This window comes from Hemibagrus wyckioides, linkage group LG10, assembly GCF_019097595.1.
Source record: "Hemibagrus wyckioides isolate EC202008001 linkage group LG10, SWU_Hwy_1.0, whole genome shotgun sequence".
In the NCBI taxonomy this organism is placed as follows: Eukaryota; Metazoa; Chordata; class Actinopteri; order Siluriformes; family Bagridae; genus Hemibagrus; species Hemibagrus wyckioides.
Window position 1 is genome coordinate 9,769,283 of NC_080719.1, and position 21,883 is coordinate 9,791,165.

General features: G+C 38.4%; 1 protein-coding gene across 2 annotated transcripts; it reads left to right on the forward strand.

Annotated features, from left to right (window-relative positions):
* The first annotated feature begins 320 nt into the window (after positions 1 to 320).
* fah (fumarylacetoacetate hydrolase (fumarylacetoacetase)) lies at positions 321 to 21,883 on the forward strand. Of its 2 annotated transcripts, XM_058401095.1 has the most exons (14): positions 326 to 644; positions 755 to 865; positions 958 to 1,079; positions 1,950 to 1,999; positions 3,388 to 3,478; positions 8,500 to 8,597; positions 10,352 to 10,404; positions 11,000 to 11,099; positions 13,254 to 13,384; positions 14,056 to 14,131; positions 14,231 to 14,277; positions 19,277 to 19,378; positions 19,831 to 19,948; positions 20,218 to 21,883. In XM_058401095.1, the coding sequence occupies exons 1-14, from the start codon at positions 480 to 482 to the stop codon at positions 20,292 to 20,294; spliced, it is 1,341 nt and encodes a 446-aa protein (XP_058257078.1). In that variant the 5' UTR covers positions 326 to 479; the 3' UTR covers positions 20,295 to 21,883. The 2 variants fall into 2 exon arrangements, with proteins under 2 accessions (XP_058257079.1, XP_058257078.1); XM_058401096.1 differs by lacking the exons at positions 14,056 to 14,131; positions 14,231 to 14,277 and having other exon boundaries at positions 321 to 644.

Consider the following 21,883-nt stretch of genomic DNA (forward strand, 5'->3'; position numbering starts at 1 on the left):
ACTCTGGGTTTATTTGTGCTGAGTCATTTGCAATCTGTTTTAAATTAGAGGCTGAATCCCAAACGGTGTACGTGGTGCACTACACAGTGCAGAAGGCATTATTTTGTACTCTATGGAGTGCCCTTGTGTATGCAGGCCAGAGTCGTTTGGTTTCAGCCAATCAATGAGCTCAATTTGAGTAGGGAGGATGTTCGAGGGAGTCTGTGATTGGCCCGGTACTCTTAGTGCGCTCTGGGTTGCCAGATCACTAAATACTACAGGCGTCTATTTTTTGTAATATCCGTCCGAGATGGATAAATGTCCGTGGGATGGTGTGTGTGTGTGTGTGTGTGTGTGTGTGTGTGTGTGTGTATCATTCTGATTATTCTAGATTTATTTCATGATTTAATTTGAATTGTTTACGGGTTTGTTACTGTGGAAACTCTTGAAAATCGTAAAATCCAACCTGGCAACTTTGTTCAAGGAGGCGGAAACTTCATATGGCTGCTGGCAACATCTGGAAAGCTTTATTAACACTACTGCTTACTTTGAAGAGTGCTCGAGAGTTGAACTGCAGAGCCAACATGTCTTTCATAAAAGTAGATGAAAACTCTGACTTTTCTTTCCACAACCTCCCTTATGGAGTTTTCTCAACCACGGATAATGTAAGTAAGAAATGCTATGTTCTTAAAAAATATTATTATTATTGTTATTATTATTTTGCACAATTAAACTCTATGGAGTGATTAACCGATGATGGATGTTGGATGTTGAGGCTCGGCGGAGGCTCGGAGTTGCTATTGGAGATCAGATCCTGGACCTGAGCGTCATTAAACATCTCTTCACCGGACCGGAACTTTCTCAGCACCAGCATGTGTTTGATCAGGTCGGTTTTATTGGACTGTTTTGACTGTGCATGCAACGTGTCAGCGTGTATTAAAGCTCGTGTGTGTGTGTGTGTGTGTGTGTGTGTATTAGCCCACTCTGAATGCGTTCATGGCTCTGGGTTCGGGCGCGTGGAGAGAGACTCGCGCGCTCTTACAGACACTGCTGCGCGCGGACGTGCCGACTCTGAGAGACAATCACGAACTCAGGGGCAGGTAAACACACACACACACACACACTTTTGTCTTATGAGGACCGTCCATGTGCATGGATATACATTTTTATACCCGAGGAACAAGGGTTAATTGGAGAAACTGGATGAACTCAACAGGTGTGGGAACAGTTTGGGGATGACCCCTTCCTGTTCCAACATGACTGCGCACCAGTGCACAAAGCAAGGTCCATAAAGACATGGATGAGTGAGTTTGGTGTGGAGGAACATGGTGCACAGAGTCCTGACCTCAACCTGATGGAACACCTCTGGGATGAATTAGAGCGGAGACTGCGAGCCATTCCAAAACTGAGACATCTGCCTTTACATGCACATGAATTTAATATGAAGTTGGCCCATCATTAACGCTTCTGGGAAGGCTTTCCACAAGGTTTAGGAATGCGTTTATGGGAATTTTTGACCATTCCTCCAGAAGAACATTTGTGAGGTCAGGCACTGATGTTGGACGAGAAGACCTCTAGTCTCCGCTGTAACAACACCTGAATTCAAAAACGTAGTGTACGTTAAGTTAGAATAGTCAAGAAGTTCATGCTTAAAGTTATTTATCTTGTGCTAGAATTGTGCAACAAAACATTTGAATGGATGCAAATAATCTATACTAAAATAATATATAATCAGAATTATTTGCATTAAAATATATTAATATCTTGTAAAATTTTATGCTTATATTAAAAAAAGGGTGGCACATCTGTCTTTGGTGTGGTTACGTCTGGTGCCATATTTATAATTATGTAGCAAAGATCTATAGGAGAATATTTAGTGCCACTTAGGTGCTCTATTAACAAGTTTTATGTAAATGACCATAGAATTTCATTCTAAATTCATCCTTTAATACTGTGTTTCTCCTCTCCAGAGCTTTTGTTGATCAAAGCACTGCAGTGATGCATCTCCCTGCTGAGATTGGTGAGTACTGAGCAAAATCTCAAAGCTGGACTGCATTACATTGTCACTCTTCCTTTCACCATTTAATCATCTTTTTATGGTTTTTCCTTTTCAGCAAAGCTGTCAATGTTTTCTGTTCTTTAATTCCCACAACTGTCAGGCACAAAGAGTTTAATGCTAGCTTCACACTTACAGTGATTATATTGCTAGTGATTGACAGTAGACATTCCTTTTACTGGTTGCTAGTAATAACGATTCTCAGTGGGTGGTTCAACTAGCATACCAAGTCAATTTTCTTGCAATTAAAATGAAACAATTTGGCATTTGTATAAAGAATCCAGCAGTGTATATATGCACTGTATCATTTATACAAGATAAAGTGTCCTCTTTACCACAGATCACATGCTCTCTACTGTCTTCACTCCTACTGGTATTCACTGTGCCATTCGTATTTGCACAAAGTTAAACATTTCTCAATTGTCTCATGTCACTGGACACGCCCACATCTAATCTCCAACGGTTGTTGTCACTCATGTCACCAGCTTTCTTTAAATATGAATGATCTCTGTGTGCTTTGTCACTGTGACTCACTGTGTGTGTGCATGTAGCATAAGAGAGCAGGAAAGAAGTTACTCTAGTTTCTGTGGTTAGGTCAAAAGGGGAGCTCAGTCTGATTTGTAGCCTTGACATCATTAAATGGATGCCAAGGTATGGAGGATGTGGTAGCTTAGTGGTTAAGGTGTTGGACTATTGATCAGAAGGCAAGAGGTTGTGAGTTCAAATCCTAAGTTCACCAAGCTGTTACTGCTGGGGCCCTTGAGCAAGCTTCAATTGCTCAGTTGTATAAAAAATGAGATATTTACTCTGAATAAGGGTGTCTATCAAATGTCAGAAATGTAAATTAAATAGAGTCCTGCTTAACCTAAATTGGCTGGATGAAAAAGGAAAATCAGAAATTTCTTAACAGCAAAACCCACCAACTTTCTTATTTGCAGCTGGTGATAATTTCACCAAAGCATCATGACACTGAGATGATGGGAGCTTTAGCACAAAATTTATCTCATGCAATCTCAGAAACGATAATAAAACATATATTAGTATATATAGTTATTCAGTTGTATTTAGGCGAGATTTTAAATACAAGTGATGATGTGTAAATGCACAAACATCCTCCTTGATAATCACAGTCATCAGTTCTCCACACGAGGGCACTGTACCCAGCCTTTCCGTGGCCTTTCCTAATGCGTCTTTCTTCTTTCATAAGATCATTTGAAGATCATTTTGGGCTGATTTTATCATTTTTAACATTTGGACAACACAACTTCAACTGTCTGTGCAAGTCAAGTCAATCTTGTCACATATTTAGTTTCAAGTCCTTCTTTCCTATAGTGTATTTTTTCTTTTCTCAGGTGATTACACTGACTTCTACTCATCCAGAGACCATGCCACTAATGTCGGGATCATGTTCCGCGGCAAAGAGAACGCACTGATGCCAAACTGGTGTGTAGCATGCTGATAACACTATAGATAGATAGACAAACAGACAGACAGACTGAATTTATTGAGCTTGTGAGGGAAAGTTTTATGTTAGAGCAGCTTAACACTAACATTAACCTCCTTCAACCTGGCGTTCACATACATGGACATCACATTTTTTGGTTGTGTGCACCATAATACTTAATTCTTTTTAACTGGAACCTGTTGTACACAAAAGAAGAGGCTTCATGATCAAAGATAATATCTGGTTATTATATTTATTCGTTCCTCCTAACCCCAAAAAGGTAGAAGAAATCTAAAATGCAAGCTCAGGTCTTAGGAGGTTAAAAGCAAATACAGACCTACAAAACACACTGGATATTAAATTGGTATATATTCAAAAATAGTAATAATAATATTACATTCATGCTTTGCTCAACTTTATTTTTTTAGTGGCGTTTGACCCATAAAAACAGGAAAGACAGCAAATTCTTTCATTATGAAACCAAACGATGGTTTAAAAACATAGCCATTATCTCAAATGACTGAACTGAAGCATTACATCTGCAGCCTGATGGTGCTGTTATGTCCTGTAGTTCTGTCTATACCGGCTTAACAACCAGGACTATGATAGCAATGTAAAACAAGCATGACTAGTAAGCAAATAAGAAAGGCTTCTAAGCAACAACTCATTAACATAGATACAAACAAAATGCATTTGTACCCACTGAAATCTTTCTGCACTGCTGCCTGAGTTTAAAGCTTTAAACATTTCTGCATTATAGGCAAATACTGGCACAGCAACCCAGACCAATTAAAAGCCAATTAAGTTACTTGCCCATTTGATCAACATTTGATGGGCTTTCCTTTCAGCCGTTTTTTCCGATCTAACACTTTGATTTACTGTACAGTACTGTATTGCCAATCCATTTAATCTTTCCTGAGACATGCTGCTCCTTCTTGATAAGTGTTTTGCTGTTGGCTGGCACACAGTCAGACATGAATAACTTTCAAAAGCAATGTAAATCATCTGATGAAATCTGATGCATCCTATTGGATATACACGGATACACAGCACATAATGTGTAAAGAAAAAAATATTTAATTATATATTCGTGCAATAAAAAAAAAAAGGATCTGAGTGACTTTGACAAGGACTGACTGTGATGGCTAGACGATTGGAGCATCTCCAAGACAGCAGGTCTTGTAGGTTGTTCTTGGTATGCCGTGGTTAGTACCTAATTGCGGCCTCACGTCAGTTACAGAGTCTTCTGATAATGTCTAGGCACCAGATAGCACAGCACACCTTCAGATGACTTGTGGACTAGGAAAAAAAAATCACCCGATCTTTTTCGAGTCTTAAACTGTTCAGATTTGTGGAGCAAATCTCAAAATCAATGGGATGTATAAATGACAATTTGCTTTGTGCTACTGCTGCCAGCCTCTAGATGGGGTCAGAGATATGGTAGGCTTTTATCTGCTGTAACGTCCATCACACACAAAGTCCCAGTCACAGGACTAAAAGTATATAAGAATAAGAAATAAACAGTTAAAAAATATGTAGAAATAAATGAAATTAATCTTATAAATAAATTCATATATATTTATATATGAAAATAATTTTTAGATCTGTAGGTTCTATCATTTTGTTACAGACATCCTAAACAAGAAGTTGTTAAAAAAGTTATCATTATTCTGATTAAACCTTGCTATTTCATGATATTATGATGTTATTTTGATTTTTAAATTTTATTTTTTTCATAATATCTTGTTATTTTAGATATCATGTACTTTCAAGTTCTTATCTCATTATTTCACAATGTTATTTTTTTTTTCTTTATTTTGACTGAAGTCATTATTTCTAGTTAAAATCATATTTGATTTATTTTCTCATTATGTTTGATAGAGTATCACATTATTCTGACTTAACATTTGGGTTGTTGGGTTGGTTTCGTGCTCTGGTCTCGGTCACTGAACATCTGATGGCTTCAGCAGAAAGGAATTTATATTAAAACTATAATGAGTTAATGCTCATACCCATAAGTTGCTCAAAAGCTCCTGATGGCACTATCCGAGGTGTCACCCTGATGAGGACGAGTTCACTTTTGAGTCCTCACAAGGTTTCTTCCTCATATTGCCTCAGGGAGTTTTTCCTCGCCACGGTTGCCTCTGGCTTACTCATTAGGGATAACTTTAAATTTGAAACTTTAGCATTTTTATTCTCGATTTTTTTATTCCTGTACAGCTGCTTTGCGACAGTAACCACTGTTAAAAGCACTATACAGATAAAAGAACGTTGTATTTAACACTCCACATCTATCAACATGACTACTTTATTGAAAATTTGCTTATAGTAATAACTGTTGTTATTCCATTAAATACAACAGGGATACATTTCTAAATTTAAAATAAATATCCTAAATTTATATATGTCTGTAAAGCTGCTTTGTGACAGTGGGACAATTGTTAAAAGTGATAAACAAATAAAATGGAATTGAATTGAATACAATGCAGCAGATCTTTCTGGGCCAGAAAAATCCCCCCCTCTCTGTATTTGGCATGCTCCAGAGCACTGCAGTTCATGCTTTGTTTTGAGTTCCTATAACTGTTTCTTTCATACTGTGTTATGCCATGTGTTTTATTGCTTTCTTTGTATCCTTGTCTCTGCCCCTCTCCTGTCACTGGTTTATCTCCCTGTTGTATCATGAACATATCGAAATTTGTCTATTTATACCCTCTAGTGTCTTTGCTTTATTGTAAAGACTCCTTGCTTTTAAGCCTTTGTTTCCAGAGCTTCCTGTTTCCTCTGTTTCCTAGTTACTTCCTGACTTTGAGCACTGCGTCTCTGATCATAGATTCTTCTGCTTGTGTTTTTGCCTGTATGTGCTTTAACCCTGCAATGGACTTTGACAGTGATTTATGGATTGCTCTTAATAACAAGCAGCTGATTTTCCACACTTATATCCTGCCTTTCATCAACACATGTTACAGCATTAACTCACTTGTTTACTGTCTGCGTAAAATTATGCAGATTAATAATTATTGTTCCTCTTAATAAGTTATTTTTTTTTTCACATTTTGAAGTTCAGGGCTTTTGGAGTTTAGGGTTTAGTGAGTTTTTGAGAGTTGTTTCTTGAAACAACCACACTTGAAAGATTTCAAACATCCTTGCAGCCGTGTGTGTGTGTGTGTGTGAGTGAGTGTGTGTGTGTGTGTGTGTGTGTTCCAAATAATTTACTCACACATTTTCCCTGCTGTGACAAAATGTCACCCTGCTGTGACTCATACCCAGGAAAAGTGCTACACATTTTGGTGTTATTTACATGCCCCAGAGCGCTTTTGCAGTTATTTGATGTAGACAGAGCAAAATTATGAAGTGATGCAGGAACAAAGGTTACTGAACTAATTTCAGTCTCTCTTGGGTTCTCAACACCCACTGTGGCACGCTCAGGGGCCAGTAAACCTGCCACAGTGTTTTCTTAAAGTGCAGTGTTTCATTTGGATGGAAAAAGGCAAGGCATGTCTGAGTATGCCAGTAGATATTTGTTCTTTTTGTGTACTTGCTTTTACACTGTCCAGGTTCAGTCAGGTACCACATGTATTTATGATACTCCAGTTGAACAGTGACAGATGGGAAAAAGCTATGCTTTTAGTTCTAATTGTAACCGTACAGTATTTTATACAACCAATAACATTTACTATAAGCAATGCTTAACTGGTATTTATTCTTAAATTCTTGTTCTGTATTACACTATATTGCCAAAGGTTTTGGGACACTCCTCCAAATGATTGAATTCAGGTGTTGTTTTCCAGGGGTTGGGCTCAGCCCCTTAGTTCCAGTAAAAGGAACTCTTAATGTTTCAGCATACCAAGACATTTTGGACAATTTCATGCTCCCAACTTTGTGGGAACAGTTCCTTCCTGTTCCAACATGACTGCGCACCAGTGCACAAAGCAAGATCCATAAAGACATGGATGAGCGAGTTTGGTGTGGAGTCCTGACCTCAACCTGATAGAACACCTTTGGGATGAATTAGAGTGGAGACTGCGAGCCAAGCCTCCTCATCCTACATCAGTGCTTTATCCCACAAATGTGCTTTTAGAGGAATGGTCCTATAAAAATTCCCATAAACACACACCTAAACCTTGTGGAAAGCCTTCCAAGAAGAGGTAAAGCTGTTATAACTGCAAAGGTTGGGCCATCTTCATATTAAATTCATGTGCATGTAAAGGCAGACGTCTCAGTTTTGGAATCGCTCGCAGTCTCCGCTCTAATTCATCCCAAGGGTGTTCTGTCAGGTTGAGGTCAGGACTCTGTGCAGTCCAGTCAGGTTTCTCCACACCGAACTCGCTCATCCATGTCTTTATGGACCTTGCTTTGTGCACTGGTGTACAGTCATGTTGGAACAGGAAGGGGTCATCCCCAAACTGTTCTCACAAAGTTGGGAGCATGAAATTGTCCAAAATGTCTTGGTATGCTGAAACATTAAGAGTTTCTTTTACTGGAACTAAGGGGCTGAGCCCAACCTAGCTAAATAATCAGCATTGACATATTTGTGTTCATGGTTCATGAAGCTGGAAGTTGCTAGAGCTTAAGCAAGTACAGAGAATATCTCATACTCTAACTTTCTAGTCCCTGTGGGTTTGTTCTTACAAGGAAACCTGCGATCATTTGCAATCACTGATGACACCCGTAATCCGTTTTGTCTTCTAATAATCTCTGGAAATCCAGTCACACTGCAGTCTTTCCTTCAGTGTTCTTAGTCAGTCACTGTTCTTTAGTGTTCTTAGACAATCTGACAAATCCCTACCGCCTCAGGCAAAAGCTGTGAGATTGGTACAGTATTTACTGCTTACAGAGACATGAAGAGGAAGATAAAGGGCATCAGATAAAGAGAGAAAGAATATTGGAGTGCATGGCCCTATTCTTTGAAGAGTGGAAGATAGAAAGATAAATAAATGGATGATGAATGTGTGGCTTAAAGTAGCAGGGTGGGATGGATGGATGGAGGGATGGATGCAGTGATGCTGTTTCTGCTTCTCAGGCTGAGGCTGCCGGTTGGCTATCATGGTCGAGCTTCATCTGTGGTTGTCTCAGGAACTCCAATCAGAAGACCTCAAGGGCAGATGAGGCCAGACCCAGGTACACAACACACACACACACACACACAAAAAAACACACCAACATGCACACACACACACACGGTATGCTGCCCAGTATATAATTTACTATCATGAATCATGATATTCATAGAATTTGGCAATACAGTGGAACCTCGGCATGTGAATTTAATTCATTCTGGAGGCGAGTTCTTAAGGTGAAAATGTGTATTGCGAAACAAATTTTCCCATAAGAAATAATGTAAATGCAGATAATCCGTTCCAGCCACCCAAAAATATTACCAATATTACCAATACGAAGCGTATGTAAACTGTATGGCTGCTTTCAAAGAACTGACCCAAGCCAAGCATTCCATGTCAAGGGTCCTCACAGGAAGTCATGCCACCAAGCAACACATGAAAAATCATGAAGCTTTTGAACCCTCCCCAAAGGCAACATTGGAATCATGGGTTGACTCTTTGAAAACAGCTTTAGCTGACAGAAAAAATAAACTCAAAATTTGTAAACTGGCTTCGGTTGGCTTTGCTTGACTTCCCACTGACGCAAACAAGTTTTGAACGCCTCCCAGACATACACTCAACTTAGCCAGCGTTTGGGTCAGTTCGTATGCCGAAATGCTTCGTATGCCGACGCAAATTTCTTTCAAAATATCAATTCTTAGGGCAAAAATTCATAAAGGACTTTCTACTGTCTTAGAAAACTGTAATATTTTCCAGACACCTGAGTGATTTCTCTAGTTTCACTCTGGCATTTTGACAAAGCCTATGGATAAGTACAAGAAACAACAAAGCCTTCAAACATCTCAGTCACCTGAAAATGGTCTGACCAACCAGGCAGATCATTTATGAACATGAAGACTATCAAAATGTATTACAGTATAAGTAATAAATTTCAGTAAAGCATTTCCTCCAGATCATGAGCTAAAAGACAAACTCACTTTAAAATATTAGGCCTATTTTGCAGGTTCCTAAATGAATTCTATTTAACATTCATCACAAACTGTTGTCTTGTCATTTATATTTTGGCATAGGAACCCATGCCCTAATGATATTTCAATGTAATAACTTGTCACATTCAGGGATGCGGTAGTATGTAGACAGAATAAACAATCTACAATGTAGGAAATGTTTCATCTTTTTTTTTAAAGTGTGCAGAGCCAATAATTTACCCCACACAGTATGTATACTCTTAAACAAATGTGTAAACACTATTTCACATATATACTAAGTTACATAAAGAGTATTTGCATGTGTTTGTTGATCAGATGATATTCAGTCACTAGAGAGAGTGGCTCTTCAACAGCTTTATATTTGCAATTGTCAATCATCTGGATGCAATGAATAAAGGTAACTGTAGTAATGATAAAAGGTTGTGACTGTTATCTGATTTTAGCTTCTCTGATGCAGTACGGTCGAGCAGCATCTACATCAATAGACTGTAATTGCAATTATCGCAGTATTGTCAGACTGCAGCCCTGAAACACTGACTCTTCACAAAAGCCAAAAGGACATTTACTCAGATCCCTTATATCAAGGAGGTTTCTGAGGGGATTTCATTCATTACATATCATAATACTTTCTTTTGATCATTTTTGTTATCCAGTCCATTGTGCTGATCATTAAAGGTATCCTAAAACTTCAGGATGATGGAGTGGAGCACAGAGATCCAGTGATGAACATTAATGTAGAGGAGATCTACTCAACCAAGCTTACTTAAATAACAGAAATTTTTATCATTTTTTCTCTCTCTTTCTATTTTGTTTGTCTGTTTTTCAGCCAAGCCTCCTGTATTTGGGCCATCAAAGCAGCTGGACATTGAGCTAGAAATGGTGAGAGTGCTTTTGCTCCAGGTTCTGAGTGTTTGACTTGGGTACTTAATAAAAAATACTGTCTGATAGTGTCTACTTTTTCTGTCAGGATGACATTCTTACAATGTGACACATAATGTAATAATTTGAAAAAGACTAAACATCAATGTTTTTTAATGCAACGATAATCTGGATTTTCTTTTGCTACTTAATTATCATGGATACATAATTTTTACTGGAAGTGAAAACAGCTTACTTATTATAAATAATATAATTTAACTTTTATGTACTGGAATATGAAGTGCTTTATTTCAGTAACAGCAATAGGCGCTTACAGACAAGTCATTTCTATTGTAATGAATAATGTTTCTAAGCTTTATTATAAAATAAATAACATTTAAAGCTGCAAGCCACATTTTTGTAGCAAATTTTGTGCAGTGTATTTAAAGCTAATGCCAGGATAAAAACTGTTTAAAAAACTGATTAAATTTGCTTTATAAGAGTGACATGACCAAGAATGCAGCAAAAATAAAACAGCAATTAAAGACACAATAAAAAAAAATTGTAGTCACTGTGTGTGTGTGTCTGTGTCTGTGTCTGTGTGTGTGTGTTTTAGGCTTTCTTTGTGGGTCCCGGGAACAAGCTGGGAGAGTCGATTCCTATAGAGAAAGCACATGAACACATCTTCGGTATGGTGCTGATGAACGACTGGAGCGGTGAGTAGCGAATTTCCTTCTGTTTCTTACCATGAAGACTAGGCTAGACTATGGCTAGTTTATTAGGCCCACCTACCCTGTAGCTACTCACCATAACCTCTAAGTAACATCTGGTCTGTCGTGGTCCTGAAGTCCCCTTTCACTGAATTGTATCATCAGATTAGTAACAGATGGGCAACAGTATGAACTGTATACATACACAGTGACCTACTTTGTAGCTGTACCTGGGTTAAAAGACCAATAAGTGTAGCTACAAGGTAGTATACGCCTTGTATACTAAAGAGGTCAGAGGAGAATGATCAGACTGCTTCAAGCTGACAGGAAGGCTACAGTAGCTCAGATAAACACTCATGGCGAGCAGAACAGCAGGAGTGGAATCTGATATGAGGTGCAGGTGTTTCTATTAAAGTGGCCGGTGAGTGTACATTATGTTTGTTCACACCAGAATATGTAGTATGTTTATATATTTTTAGCCTTCATCAATCCTCTTGTCTTCAGGTGAACCACACAGAAGAGGAAATGTCACCTCACTTTGGCACTTGAAGTATAGACACAGCCTCCTTCTTTTATAAAAGTTTAGAGAGAGCGTCTGAGTTGGCACTGACATGGGCTTGATTTAGTGGTGTTTCCCGGTCATGGCAAAACAGCCATCCAGAGTAAACACTGCTATCAATTTTCTTTATTATTCTGTCACACTGCTAGCCCCTGAGTCGACCAAGGTACCTTCCGCAGCATACAGCGACCCATATTGCTTTTTTATGAGACCGACACCAGGCTCTGTGGAGCATCACATTTCTGATTGCTTGGCTTCTGTCCATAGCAGACTGACTAAAGTTGAGTCCAAACATTCATACAATGTTGGTTCATCGAGATGTTTAGATGCTTTTTATTATTTTATTTTATTTTATTTTAGCACTTACCTACAATCTTGCTCCATTAGTCTGCCTGCGCAGCATGTTGTAACACCTGCTTTAACACACCAGACTCAATTAATCTCATTCAAGATACTAGCACCAGATACTAGTGGCCTAAAAATGTTCTTCTTTGTCCTCATTTAAGTGTTACAGGACATCCAGTGTTTACAAGACAAGTCAGTATTCTGTTTTGTAACAGAGGTAAACAGTTCCTGGAAGTTTTCTGACACAGGAAAGTCTTCAAGATAAAGGGCTTAGCAGTTTCCCAGTAACGTGACAAACGTAGGTTTTTTTTGTCTTATTAACTTCAAGGCAGAAAAAATGAAACTGGTGAGGGAGTGAATTTTCAAGATCATCAAGTTCTCTAGGTTTGAATCCTAGCATTGCCTGTGCCAAGACCCCTTCTACTGGTCAAGCAGTCTAAGGCACTGTAGTTGGTTACAGCTTGCAGCCTCTGTAAGCATGAGTATAAAGCTCATTTCTGACAGACGTGCAGTGTTTTACATTAAGGCTCTGGGTTACTGAGCAGAAGGTTGTATGTTCAAATCACAGCACTGCCAAGCTGTTGGGCCCCTGAACAAGGCCCTTAATCCTCTCTGCTCCAAGGAGAGTGTATCACAACTGACCCTGTGCTCTGACCCCAACGTCCTAACAAACTGGAATATGTGCTGCAATATAGTTTGTGACAAATAAAGGCTTCTTCATCTTCTGGTAAATGGCTGGTATAAGAGGAATAAAACACTTACTGTTATATGAAAATTATAAACATCACCCCTTTATCCAGGAATAACAAATGCGTATGTTATAAAATTAACCAAGGCAGAGATGTGTCTCTTTTTAATTTTTTTTCTTTCATGAAGGTTTTTCAGGATTATACTACCTCCACTTCGTTCACCAAGTTGTACATTCTTCTTCTTTATCACTTCTTCTGTTTGTCCATCCATCTCTGCCTCCCTTTTTCTTCATTCTCTCCTTTTGTCCTTCCATCTGTTTCTCCATGTCTCTGTTCTTCCCATTCCATTTTTTGGGTCTCCCAAAAGGGATTTTTTAAGGTCCTATTAATTTCTTTTTCCCTTTAGTTTTTTTTCTTTCCTTCCTTCCATTATTTTGTCCATTCATCTACCCTTCTTTCACCAATTTCCTTCCTGCTACTTTTGTTGCCTTCTTACTGCCTTCTTACTGTTTTATTTTATGGACCAACTCTCTCTCTCTCTCTCACTCTCTCACACACACACCACAGCGAGAGATATCCAGGCATGGGAGTATGTGCCATTAGGTCCTTTTCTAGGGAAAAATTTCGGGACCACCATCTCACCCTGGGTGGTTCCTATGGAGGCTCTGATGCCATTTGTGGAGCCTAACACAGTGCAGGTAAGTTGGATTGAGCTGAATGTCTTTTACACTGCTTGTGTTAATTAGTTTTTAGCCTAATGTCACTTTCTCTATTTAAGTTTGATAGAGTGTAGTGTCTATATATCGGTAATTTATCCATCCATCCATATCTCCTTTAACTGTACTTAATTTCTCCTTAACTCTTTCATTCCTTGCCTCCAGCATTCTGTCCATTCATGCATCCCTCTATCTTATGCTCCTCTGTATTCCATCTGTCCTTCTCTCCATCTGTCTGTTTTTCCTTAGTCTTCTCATTTTCCTGTCTTCTGTCCATTCTGATCTCCCAAAATACTTTTTCTTCTCCTTTCTTATTTCATCCTGTCCATATATTCCTTCTTTTCATCCTTTTCATCTGTCCATCTCCCTATCTTTTTTCACCCCCATTATTTTGAAATCCATATTAAACAGTAGCTTTTAAACTTAATTAACCATAATTATGAATCTGAATGAAGATTTTTTTAAGAGAAAAGTATACATTGATTGAAGTACATTTGAACAAGCTGAAATGCTTCCTTTTAAAAAAATTGAGACAAACATGATGCTGTAACTCTCAAAAGTACTGAAAGGTGCCTCATATTATTTTTTAAAAATCATTTGTGCTTTTGGTTTGATTGTGCCATATCTCACTGTAGTACATACACTTGTTTTAGGACCCAGAGCCACTACCATACCTTCGCCACCAGGACCCATACACATTCAACATCAACCTCTTTGTCTACATTAAAGGTGGGCAATAAAAGTTTATTCAGCACAATAAACCAGTCAAGATAAATAAAGTTGGCCATGCCATTTATCCCAGACTAAATTTAACTAACCTATTATCAGGTGAAGGCATGAATGAGGCAGCCACCATCTGCAAGTCTAACTTTAAGGTAAGACCCTCAGTTTATTTAAAATTTTAAATAACAAATCCCAGGTTTTCAGTGTGGCGTTGGACTTTTTACACTATGAGTTTAAGGATCAAAAGTTAGCTAGAGAAGCCAGAAAATCTATCAAGAGAGAGTTTACCAAGACAAAGCACCAGAATTCATAACCAGCTAAGAACTGACCACCAGCTTGATGCAGGTTTATGCCAGACTGAGCACTGAGTGAGCAGAGAGCTCTACTTAAATAGACCTGTCATGAGAGAGACACTGAGACAGATGCAAGGGCAGGTTTGGGCAGTTTAATGAACTGCAAAGGCAAACTTCAATAACCAAAACAGGCACAGGTCAGGCAAGAGCAAACATATACAACAACAATGTAAACGCTTGGTTAGAAATTCACTGGGCATATAGTGCGCAAAGTGTTTGCATCTGAAGTCTTTTTGTAAGAGTATTAGCACAGATGTGCTTAATCAGAAGCTTAGTGACTGTGGTAGTGTGATTGTGTACTGGAGATTGTAGTCCATGACCACAACATCTGTAGGCTGTGGAACTGAAGTTAGCTGGGAAATGGAGTTTGGAGTTGGCAGTGATCTGATAAGTTGCAGGGCCAGGTGGACCTGATTGCCACTGATTATAATTGCTCTCTGGCAAGACAGTGCTCTTTGGTGGCTGAAGCCAGTCTATTAATGATTATTGTTTCTGGTAATGGCACAAGGCCATTGCCAAAAACACCAAGCATTTTATAGCCTTCCAAGGTAGCTGAGTGGAGTTGCAGTGTCCGCTCCAGTTAGCAAGGAATCACTATTGTTCTAAGTGATACAATCTGATAAGACTCGTTATATGTTTGAAGCTTGTTTACTTTGGGATTTGGTTCCAAACTGCATCCTGTGTACACAGGGTTTGCATATTCTCTTCATGCTTCAGGGGTTTCTGTAGGTACTCCACTCCCTCCACTAGTACAAAGATATTCATTGTAGGCTGAGTATCATCTCTAAATCGCCCATAGTGTGAGAATGGGTGTGTGAGGGTGTGTGCGATTGTGCACAAGCACTGGACTGGTACCTTGTCCTAGGTGTCTGTTGCCTTGTGCCCCATGTCCCCTGGGAAAGGCTCCAGGCTTACTACAACAGTTCTGAAAATGGATGGATGGGGACAAACTTTGGGCCAAGAAAAAAGCCTTAAGAATTTTAAAGATATATTCTTATATCAACTCTATCAAATGCAAAAGTAAGATCTTGTGCTATAGCATATAAAAATAAGTTTCTCTCTACACAAAGTCTTAAACTTGGAGCAGCCTGGGATGTAGCAGAACTGATCAGCATGGATAACTTTGCCAAGACCATTCTCAAGCAGTTTGTTAGAACTAAAACTGTAAGTGCAAGTTTCTCTAACATCACAGTTCTCCCCAGACTCACCATAACCCTCCTGCTGTTAAGTTGAAAAAGGACAGAGTATAGGTCAGCTCCAATTAAGGGCCAGAAACCGTTGTAAAACTCTGCTGTCAGTCCCTCCAATCCTGGTGATTTACCAAGAGACAGTTTTTGGGATGGGGTTGTGAGTTCATTAAAGGATACAAAGCTCTGCATTTCAGTCCTGATAGGCATGGTAGATGGACTGTTGTTGCCTTGTCCGGGTGTTCTGCTGTGTTTAACAACAGTAAAAGACGTGATAATTTCTTGTTCTTCTGATGTCTTCCTGACATCTGGGAAATTTACATTTGCTTAAAACATTTTTCAACACTAGGTATGTATTGAATTTTGTCTAAGATTTAGGAAAAACACATATTAAGAGCAAAACAAAAAGTAAAGGCTTTATTTTGAGAAAATGCATACTCTCACCTCCCTCTACCCAAGAAAGAGAGAGAGAGAGAGCTGTGTGGTGGAAAGAGGGCTGGAATTCCTAACACACTGCCCCAGATACACTTGAATTAGACATACACACTACCAGACAATATACAGGATCGTGACTGAATCTTAGGAGTTCACTAACAAATAGACTTAAATTTACAGTGGGGAAGAAATAATTCTACAGGCAGCCAAATTTTTACCAGTTTTTGCTAATTATTGATTAGCAAGTTATTCCTTCTTTTCATCTGTTATTCTTTATTTTTTTTGCTAATGTCCATTTATGACCAATAGCTTTATTTTTACTTTGTCATATTAACCTAAAATTCACAAATGAACTGACATTCATGCCAAGAAAGCATTGTTGAACTGATTTGAGAGAGAGAGAGAGAGAGAGAGAGAACCACACCAAGATGGCATGCTACAGGACAGAGAAAGAAGAAAAGAAAGGCATGAGTGCACTGCAGAAGTGGGTGTGCTGCACATGAAAGAAGAAAAAAGGAAAAACAGACAGACATTGTGCATGCCATGCACCCATAGCGCATTATATCCCAGCACGCAACACAGTCCAAAAAACACAATTATAATCTCATCAGAAACAGATCATGTTCCATTGCCAAAAACAATCATTTTAGGTCAGCAAGACATTTTTGTTGTTGTTATTCTAGGAACTTCTCAATCACATTTTCCCAGGATTCAAAGAATAAGTTCATGTAATACCTTGAAACATTTCTATAATGTAAAAATGCCGATGTATGAAAAAGTTTGTAGCATGATAGATAAAATTTAGCAGTCTCTTCAGTTCAAATCACTTTATCGTCACTACACCATAACCACATGGGTGCATTTTCCGCATTCTCTGTGCAGTATGAAATACACATTTATAGATCACAATATACACAATAACACCTGTGCAGAACGTACAGTATTCACATAACACAATACATACATGTAAGACAAGGTACACAGTACACATGTGCAGTAGTCCAAATGTAATGGCAAGGAGTGTAGAATTGCAGTCAGCATTGCTGGAACATATACTGTGCAGGAGGCACATTAGAAAGCTTAAAAATCACATCCCCCAAGTGATTTAACTCTCATAATATAATGCAGCTGTTTCAGGACAGCATTAACAGCTGTTTTCCCCCATTCCTTCACACCTAGTTGTTTATTGCCTAGGATCCACACTGATTGATTAGAGTATAGGAAAGGCAGTGGGTCATTAGAACCATCACAGGAAAAGGAGTTTCAAACGCTCATTAACATAGAGAGTGTAACCTCATTTACATTAAAAGCTTGCATCATGATTCAAACAGAATTTTAGGTTTGTTTTCTGAATGTTCTGAAGCACTTCTCCATGCTTTGCAATTGCGATACTGCAAATAAATAAAGACCTCTTCATCTTCACACCAAGAACAGCCAGAATCTGTTTTTCTGTTAACCGCAGTTTTGTGTTATTTATGAAGATATCTGGCTGTGTACTGTATAGACTTTGTATTTGGCTTTAGATAATACAACATATCCTCAAAGCCAAAAGTAAAGCTTGTAATATCCACTATGATTGATGAAACTCCCACATAAGATTGCATAATGGCTTAGCTTTCCAACTATGTGGGCAAGTTCTTGAAAAAAAAGTTGAAGAAAAGGTTGTATCTGGCATTCAGCTTTGTGAAGGCCATGTTCATCATCTTTGTAATTATATCCTGGTTATTAATCTTTGCTGAATTGACAGCATGTATTACAGTTCAGTCTGACCTCGGAGTGTGTGTTGTACGCTACATTTGTTGTGGTCTGTTTTCTATGGTGAAAGCCATCTTATTCCACCAGTTTCAGACAGACTTCATTTAATGTAGCGTAGCAGAGGACAGAGTAAGATTAGACTCCAAGTCCATTATCAAAATAAAACAGTGCGAGAGATGTTGTCTAGTCAATGGCCTAGCCCTTGTTTTGTAATGTAGTACAGCTTAATATTCTGTTGGTTAAAACACTCTACATAATATTATAAGTAAGATATAAAGATTCCCGTGATGATGAGTGAATGGATCTGGGTGTCAAATACACAGCTTTTTTATTGTACCAGCATTTTACTATTTGCTGCTGTCTGTCAGTCCTAAATGAAGGTAGCATGGCCTCTTTGTCAGGCCCAGTGTGGCCTTTTATGCCCTTGTCATGGTGTGGCCTCTGTGCTTGTCAGTTCTACTGAAGGAGGCGTGGCCAGTAAAGGTTTCATGGTCTTTATGCCCTTGCACAGATGAAGGATGTGTGGCCATTGTGCCTATCAGTCACAGTAAGCATGATCTGTAAACACCCTAACCCTGTGACATCCATTTATCTGATTTATACAACTGAGTAGTAGATGATTAAGGGTCTTGCTCAGGGGCCCAGCAGTAGCAGCTTGGTGGTCCTGAGATTTAAACTCACAACCTTCTGAGCAGTATTCCAACAGCTTAACCACTGAGCTACCACAATGCTGTCACTCTAATGCAGCTGCAAATGGAATAACATTCAATTACATCAAAAGTGTTGTCAAATACAGTAGGACAATACTAAGAGGTGCCTTGTTAAAATACTTTTCTCTGTGCTGTAAATATTAGTTTTTACATACGTGAACCAAACATTAAGGTGATTGTTATTCTGTGCAATTCAAAATCTGGGCCTTAAAATTTCATTCCTGCATTTTTAAAATCAACTTTTAAACATATCCAGTGGCCTGAATTAACAAACAGTAAATCATTAAAAATAACATATAAACATTAACTAAACATGGAAAGGTTATTGAACACCACATGCTTATTGCTGATATGTTGTGCATCAATCAGAAAAATATAGAGCAAGAGGATGATTAAGAGGATGTTAAGTGTTAAATGATTCTCCCAATGCTTTTATCTGTGCTTATCTTTGCACAGCATTAATGAGTATTAGAACGCTGCAAACCCGCCTAAAGGAAGGTTATTAAGAAGGTTAATGAGAAGAAATAGCTGAACATATAAAGGTTATTCAGACGAAATAATTACACCTCACTGTGATCATACAAGTAAATTCTCATTAAGCCCTCAACTAGATAACAGACTGAAGTGCAGTTCATTTCCTTTTGTGATTTAATGCTATTTAAATCATCCTCACATGTTTAATGTCACTGTATGTATTGTTTATCTCCTCAGTACATGTACTGGACCATGAAGCAGCAGTTAGCGCATCACACTGTGAATGGCTGTAATGTCAGACCTGGAGACCTGCTGGCATCAGGCACCATCAGCGGACCGGTTAGTGTTTGTTTGTGTGTGTGTTACATTACGTTATTCATAAAAGTCTGCAGTTTTGTTATTTCCTGTTGGGTAGAAGTTTCTGGAAGCAACTAAAAAGAGGATATCATTTACACAGGGAGGAGTCAGACACACACTGTGATTGACAGGCTGCATCCAAAACCATATACAGTACCATTCTACCAACATTAACAGAAAATAATCTTTCTGCTTAGTTAAGTAACATGGAGATTAGAGGCTAGCTCACTAATTCTCCATGGCATATTAAGAGTATGTGGTATTTTGGTACTATGCAGTATGCTGTTATTCTTCTCCTGAGATTGCTTAAAAGCCTATTTATTGGGTGTTTAAAGAGGTTTGGTCTTAATCCTCTAATCTCTAATCTCTTGAGTGGCTACACACCTGCTTATCTCTGAATACAGCTCACTTGACAGGACATGTTGTGTTTCTAGGATCCGGAAAGTTTTGGCTCAATGTTGGAGCTTTCATGGAGAGGGTCTAAGGACATCAAGCTGAGCGGAGGAGAGACGAGGACATTCCTTAAGGACGGTGATGAGGTCATGCTTACAGGTAGGACTAAAGAGTGTGTTCAGAGTATTTGGATGTTTTTATCTCTATATGAGGCCTCCATAGCCACATAATGAGAGGAATATTTAACCTACATTATATGGCTAAAAGTACATGGGCACCTAATCATGTGGTTCTTTCACAAACTGTTGCCACAAAGATGGAAACACCCAATTGTAACATTGATTTTCCTTTGTTGAAATGAAGGGGCCAATGTTTGTTCCAGCATCTCTTTTGCTATCTTCATTTTTTCTTCTTTTTCCTCTCCCCAGGTTACTGCGAGGGTCGGGGATACCGTGTTGGTTTCGGATCATGCCAGGGCAAGATCATTCCTGCCCTCCAGCATTGATTCCACATTCTTCTCCTTCCCCCAACATCTATCCGTATGACCCAAAACCAGCTGGGATCTTCACACACCAAATAATGCCTTATCAGTCATGTATAATTATTCATGACCTTTTCAATGATAACTAATGAAGTACACACAAGCTGTTTTTATTAGCTCATTGGAGTTTCACTTAGCCGAAGCTTTTCTCTGGGCAGAAAAGATTATGATTGATTGTGTGTGTGACAGCCGGGGAAATTGAACGGAGATTGGATTAAGCACAGTGACTTTTCTTTAATAATATGAGTGTGACCAGAAACATTCCATTGGATTTTTTTAAATAAGGGAAAAAATGTAAGCAAAGTATGATATGAATAATTGAGGTATTGCTTCTTAAATCGTTTTATGTTAAATGTATTTTTGTTTATTACAGGAAATTCAGTAAGGCAAATTCATATCCATGAACCAGAGTAAAATTGAATTGAGGTTTGAGTCTGTTAGAGTGTTAACTCCATTAGCAATGTCCTCCTGTATCGTAAGTAGAAACTCACTAAGGCAATCGCGTACTTGTCACGTGAATACAGCACAAGCCAAAAATTAGCACAAGAATCAAAAAGCATGTTTCATATAAACATATTTAATGTGTATCAGGACTTTTGCTTTAGGGAATTCAGTAAGTAGTTAATTAGTGACTAAAACAAAAGGTCAAAAAGTTAGCTATAGAAAGCAGGAATGCAGTACAAGCTAATTATCTAAACATTGATCTCAAAAGAAATAAAACAGTACATGCCAGCTGGCTTTCTAGCTAAATACCATTCTACAGAAACTAACAGAAAGTTTTATTTCCTGAGAGCAATAACACTGTCGCCATTTCAGCAGGTTGTAATAGAAGCTAAAGGCGTTTGGATTTATAACTGAGAACACAGCTCCGAGTCTGACACCTCTCTATTTTTTTTCTCAGTTTCATCACGTAACAATAATGACCCAGATAATATCATATAAAATGGCACAATGTGTGCAAATTACGTCTCAATCACATCGCGACAACCTCAACTGCTAATTGGGAAGATGCCAAAACAGCTTTATTTTAATGATGATCTGCTTCTTTCACTTAGTCAAATGTGTCATTTAACTCAGACAGTGTTGTGAGACAGCATTACTTTGGTCTTAATTTTTTATTCATCATCCTGTGATGAGCGGATTTGTTAAAAGTTCTTGAGGGATTCATCAACCAGCTGACAAAGAAAGTTATACGTGCTCAGCCGGTGTTTTGTAAACTGGTAGCTGGTTAGACTAAGCTGGATTTTTTCATCATTGCAGCTGCTTACAAGCAGCAACGGTATAAATATTCCAACTCCGATGTTGTGCAACACCTTGACTAAAAGTGTGCGTGCTGTCTCTCTTCATACCTTTTCTGCCTTTAGAAAAAAGTCCGATTAAGTAAACTCCTGAGCTTTTCAAAATAGCCTCTCGTGCGTAAGTTCTTTAAAGATTAAATTTTGCAAAGGAACTACATGTTTCTCAATGTTGAAGTCTAATTACCAAAGGCAGTGTTATGTTTATTTCTGTTTGTTACCCACAAATTGGTAATTAAAGTTACTGATGTCTGTTAA

Excerpts from the sequence above, each read along its gene's own strand:
- fah (XM_058401095.1), top strand. The coding sequence starts at position 480 with ATGGCTGCTGGCAACATCTGGAAAGCTTTATTAACACTACTGCTTACT. Across the intron at positions 3,479-8,499 it reads AACGCACTGATGCCAAACTG|GCTGAGGCTGCCGGTTGGCT; the intron begins GTGTGTAGCATG and ends TCTGCTTCTCAG. Across the intron at positions 10,405-10,999 it reads TGGACATTGAGCTAGAAATG|GCTTTCTTTGTGGGTCCCGG; the intron begins GTGAGAGTGCTT and ends TGTGTGTTTTAG.